Here is a 5,665-nt window from a genome sequence, read left to right on the forward strand (position 1 = left end):
CCTGCTGAAAAAACCCTTTACCTCTTGCGGGGGGGAGGGGGAATAAGATACCTGGCATGGGAGGATAAAGTAACTCATCCCTTTGCCCTTTTGACAGTTGCACCTGGAAACAAACAAACAAAAACCTCTTTTAAGCAAGTCCCCCGTACTAAATCAAAAGTTCAAGCTAGTCTGGAAAACAAGGCGTTCTAAGGGAACCAGTTGTACGCTAGTGCATGTTACGATGTCCCAGTGCCTCTTTTAAAAAGCAAAGCCTCTTTGGGAGGGTAGAATATACAGCAAAGAATGGAGAGGCAGGGGTTATTTCACCACTTGCCATTTCTCTGCGGTGGATTCAGATGCATGTTCGCCTTGCAGAAGAAAAAGCAGCTAGTGAGTAAATATTGGAGCAAAGAAACAGAAGGTGGGGGGAAAGTTACAAACCCCTTTCATCCCTTAGCCATTTCTCAGCTTTCAGTTCTCCCTCCCAGAAGAAGCATTGCTTTTCTTCATGGTATTGGCACTGTTCGGGGGCAGTCTTAGCCACAGAGCATCCAGAGCAGCTGCCCCAAACCCTCGGCTGGTGGGGGAGTGAATGCCCCCCAGAGAAGGGGATAGCAGGAAGAACTGGCAGCTATGCCAAGTAGTACAGGAAGACTAAAGTTAGCAGATATATCACAATTTGGAATAAATGTATATAAAATCTGTACATAAAAATCTAAGTAAAGAAGAATTTTTACTTCAAGTTAATATTTCTTTTCCCTTTTAGGTGAAAAGTGAAGTACTACTGCTGCTAATATATCTGTGTGGCAGTCTGGCGTTTGTAATAGCACTCCTTGTGGGTATTGGAAAAAGTTAACATGGTGGAAGAATGAAAAATTTTGCTACTCACATATATCACAAAAGGAGATGACAGAAAATTCTAATTTCCTCAGTTCAACTTCTAGCAGGGATCATTGAGTACTTAGCAGTGGTTAAGAGTACTGCATAATTTTGTCTGACCATGATTCATCATTAAAAAATTCCATTTTCCAAAGGAAGGTCCAAATGCAGGAGTGGGTTCACTTTAAGTACCTGGAATGTTTCTGGGTACTGCAGAAAATGGGCATATTTGGCCTAAAGTACATAACATATTTATGGTAGATTTCAAGCAGTAGCAGAGGAAAACGTTGCCCTTTTAAAGTGATGTTGCTTTAACAGTCAGTAGATGTTTTTTTCTCTCTAGTATAAGGTCTTGTGTATCATCCCATTAGAATTAGCATAAGACTTACAGTGCCATCTGAAACAGAGTTACAGCCTTCTAAGCCCATTTTATAGGAAACCAGAAACAGTCTGAGTAGGCCTTTTGGTGTGAGCAAATTCCAAGGCTGTAATTCTACTGCAGTGTTTTTGGAAGTAAACCTCACTGACTGGCTTGGAATTCATTCCTGATTATCATTAGGGTCCCTGAGATCTGTGGATGTGTCAGTACATACCAATTCCTTACAAGTTCAGGCTCCCTAACTGCCTTCACTTCATTAGAGAAACCCAATTCCTTGGTTTCTTGCGTGAATCCCTTGGTATGATTATCAAGTCTCTCTATGGAAATGAGTGGGAAGCTCTTGAGATCTGGGGAACTCCGTCTTTTGTTGGTTCATGGCACGCATATTTAATTATTATGATCACCAAATTCATCTCTTGTGTTAACATGGTTTTACTGTCCTTATATCCCTAATCTAATCAATATTACCAAGGGGCTGGTATATCTCAAATTACAAATGATAAATTCCTGTGTTTTAAAAACAACAGCAAAAGGTGAATATTGTACGTACCAGCATTCATTCAGAGGCAGAGCACCTCCAGTTACCAGATGGGAACAAAAGACGGGATGGTTTAGCATGGTTTTACTGTCCTTATGTCCCTAATCTAATCAGTATTACCAAGGGTTGGTATATCTCAAATTACAAATGATTAATTCCTGTGTTTTAAAAACAACAGCAAAAGGTGAATATTGTACGTACCAGCATTCATTCAGAGGCAGAGCACCTCCAGTTACCAGATGGGAACAAAAAACGGGGCATGAGCACCAACTTCATACCTCATTTGCAAGCTTCCAAGCATCATCTGGCCAGGATTTCCAAGGGGGGGAGGGCTTGATTCTGGCATCAGGATCTGATAAGGAGCCAACAGAAAACACACTCTTATCTGAGCCATTGCTTGTGCTTACAAAAGTATGCTGCCCAAACACTATATCAGGCTCCCTCGCATCACAACACAAGTCATATTATAAATTGTTCATAATTAGAAATAGCCTACATGCAGAGCAGGTAACTTAAAAGAGAGAGAGCCGAGCCACAGAATACAGGGTAATGTCATGAAGAAAATACAAACTCTCTTGTCCTACAACCTTACACAGAAGTGCAAAATATACACAAGAGATGAACCTGAGCTAGAGTGACTGTTTTTAATTACTCCTCACTTGCTGGCTAACTTCCAGTCTTTTCAGAACTTCTGTTTTCCAGCCTTCTTCCCTTTCCTAGACCGGCAAACTGGCCTTTGGGGTGGGTGCACTCAGTGCTCCCCATGAACTCTTTTGGGAGGAGGAACCTGTTTGACAGGCACTGGGCCCAGCTGTCTAACCATGATGACGTGTAGCATTGTTGCCACCCCCATTCAGTTTGTTGCCTGCCTACCCACTATCCTGGGCCTGTTCAAGCCCCTTTTTCCATTATCAGTCTTCCTCCTCCTCTCTCGGTCACCTGAGACAACCAGCAACCACAGCAGAGGATCCTCTCCTTGCAACTACCCACCTTCATTTGCACTGACTGACTACACCGTTGCCTTTGGTGTTGATTGGAAATTATGTTAAGGCCTGCATATGCAAAAACCCCAAAAAACACACACCAGTTTGGGATGTCTGGTCCTTGGCATGCACAATGAAGAACTGGTGACTGGAGAAGGTGGGGACCAGAAGGGTACGAGCAATAGCTCTCCCTCCCCAGGGGAAATATTTGGCTGGGGCCAGGCTGGTGGCAAGCCCTAGTTGGAAATGGAATGGACCTTAATCTGTTCTGGAAGGGCAGTTCTTATGTTCTTAATAATTTTTCATAAAACTGCTACTAGTGGTGTAATATACTTCTTAGATGGTTTTTAAATGCCAGATTTTATATTTCTTTTGTGATTTTCATACTGTAATATGATAAATATGATATTTTTAAGAATATGATCCTTTAAATAATGAGGTGTCTATTATGCAGTCATCACTTGTAAGTGCACTATGTTGACAAAACTGCAGCATCATGACGGTGGAAAGATTTACTGTCACTGCTGTTTCAAAATGACTTTGAATAATTAAATTGCTAGAATCTGTTTGCCTTGGTCCATTATTTCTTTTGTTTGTTTTTTAGGCAATAATTCAGTTTGATATGCTTTCTTATGACAGTTCTCTTAACAGTGGTGGGAGAACTTGTTGCTTCAGAGGAAGGTTTCTGGCGTTGGAGAAAAGCACCACTGTTAGCAGAAGGGAATGGCAAGATCCAACCCATTGATATATTGTATTACTGACTGACAACCAGTGTGGTGTGATGGTTAAAGTGCCAGGCTACTATATGGGAGACTCAGGTTCAGATCCCTACTCCAGCATGGAATCTTGCTGAGTGACCAGGGGGGGGGGGGGGGGCGGTAAAACACTCACAGCCTCTTACCTCACAGGCAGGGTTCCCTCTAAGCTGAGTTAGTGTGAGCCAGCTCACAGTTTTTTAGCCTCTGGCTCACACATTTTTGTCTTAGCTCAGGAAGGATGGCCCCACAGCAAGCTGTAATCTATGCAGCAGCCAAATCACTTGCTCACAACTTTGATGCTGGTAGCTCACAGAGTAGAATTTTTGCTCACAGGACTCCACAGCTTAGAGGGAACATTGCTCACAGGGTTGTTGTGATGATAAAATGGAAGAGAGAAGAATTTTTCCCATTGGGAAGAAAGGTGGAGTATAAATGAAAATAAAACATGCAGCCATTGGCTAATAATTATAGCCTTCTTCTGTGTAAAGTGAATGATGTCTGTGGGATTCCATGCTTTCTATTGAGGACCTTTTGGCTCGTACTAATTAGTTACATCGTTACTTCCTGTTAGAGCATCATTTGAGTAGGCATACAGTCATTGGTCAGTTGCAGCAAAAGGTGTGACTACATGATATTCTAAATGTTTACTTAACCTGATCTTATTCACCTTTAACCAGGGATTCTTTACACCCAAGCAAAAAGTGTTGTTTTCAGATAAGGTACTCAAGGCCTTGCTGGCCCAGACACTGCAGAGTTCTTACCCTAAACAACTAAAATGATGAACTCTATACTCTTTGTAAAAAGTCAAGTAAACACGTCTATTAAAAGCCCATCCTCCCTTACCCCATTAACACTATACTTAAAACTTATTAGAACTGTGCCAGACAGCTGAAACAGCCTCTCCAGCCAAGAAACCTGATAAAGACTATTTACTTTTCGTCTGCCAGCATCAGCCAAAAGTACACTTTAACCCACAGAGAAGAAGCCTTAAAGCCTAATAGACTCTTAATATTAAAATCTATAAAACCAAAAAAAATAAATACATGAATATTCTAAATTAAAATTAATATTAATAAAAGCAATATATTCTCATCCATGTCACAGCCCTGATCTGCAGATGGGGGCCACATTGAGAAATAGATATATATATAGATATCCTCTCATATCCTTTATTTGCAGACTTTTTCATTAAAGGCCTTTGGGAGTTACTAACCAGAACAGGCAATATCAGGTCCATTGGACCTTTGAACAGAATTTGCATAAGAAAGTTCAAGAGAACCAGAGCCCTTCCATGCTGGAAGTAGGAGAGTGACTAAATTGGCAGCCAAATATTTAATTAAATTTTCTTTTGTGACAGACCCAAAACTGCCTACAATGGTGTATAATTTAAACAAAAATAATTAAAGCAGCAGAATACCGTGAATAAATTTATGAAACAAAAAGTTCAAACCACATCCTGGGCAGGTTCTGAGTCCAGTGGCTGGCTCACATAATACCCACGGGCTGCAAGCCTTGAGCCAAGAACCCTTTGCTTTTTTGCTTTGGACATGTGCAGAATTTATACCTGCTACCAGGAGGGAGACAGAAGCTCAGTTAAGATGTTGCACAGTTGACAAGACCCCCCCCCCCAAGAGTTCCCCTCTTTTTCTAAAAGCCTCTGTCCACACCCAGAGTATGTCATTTAGTAGAGAGAATACAAAGGTGAATAATGACCTCATGAATTCTTACGAGTCTCCTTTCAAATGGTTCTTTGTTGTAGCCACAATAAATATGACATAATACCTCAAATGTTTCTTCTTCTGCCCTGACCTGAATAGCCCATGCAAGCCTGATCTCGTCAGACCTCGGAAGCTAAGCAGGGCTGACCCTGGCATGTATTTGGATGGGAGACCTCCAGAGAATACCAGGCAGGGAAGTCAGAGGCAGGCTATCAAGTTTGGTGTAGAGAGCCAGTTTGGTGGTTAAGAGCGCAGACTCTAATCTGGGAGAACCGGGTTTGATTCCCCACTCCTCCACATGCAGCTACAGTTGTGACCTTGGGTCAGTCATGAGTTCTTTCAGAGCTGTTCTCTCAAGGGTGGATCTTGAAAGAGCTCTCTCAGCCCCACCTACCTCACAGGCGGTATGTTGTGGAGAGGAGAAGGGA

General features: G+C 41.9%; 1 protein-coding gene across 1 annotated transcript in view; it reads left to right on the forward strand.

Moving 5' to 3' along the window:
• The window catches only part of LOC107112231 (putative ferric-chelate reductase 1), a 12,515-nt gene extending 11,677 nt beyond the window's left edge, over window positions 1-838 (forward strand). The window contains exon 7 of the mRNA XM_015413328.1: window positions 749-838. Coding sequence (XP_015268814.1) covers window positions 749-838 — 90 coding nt within the window. The remainder of the gene's footprint in view (window positions 1-748) is intronic.
• Window positions 839-5,665: the final 4,827 nt, after the last annotated feature.

Source organism: Gekko japonicus, unplaced genomic scaffold (genome assembly GCF_001447785.1).
Source record: "Gekko japonicus isolate JY-2015 unplaced genomic scaffold, Gekko_japonicus_V1.1 scaffold70, whole genome shotgun sequence".
NCBI lineage: Eukaryota > Metazoa > Chordata > Lepidosauria > Squamata > Gekkonidae > Gekko > Gekko japonicus.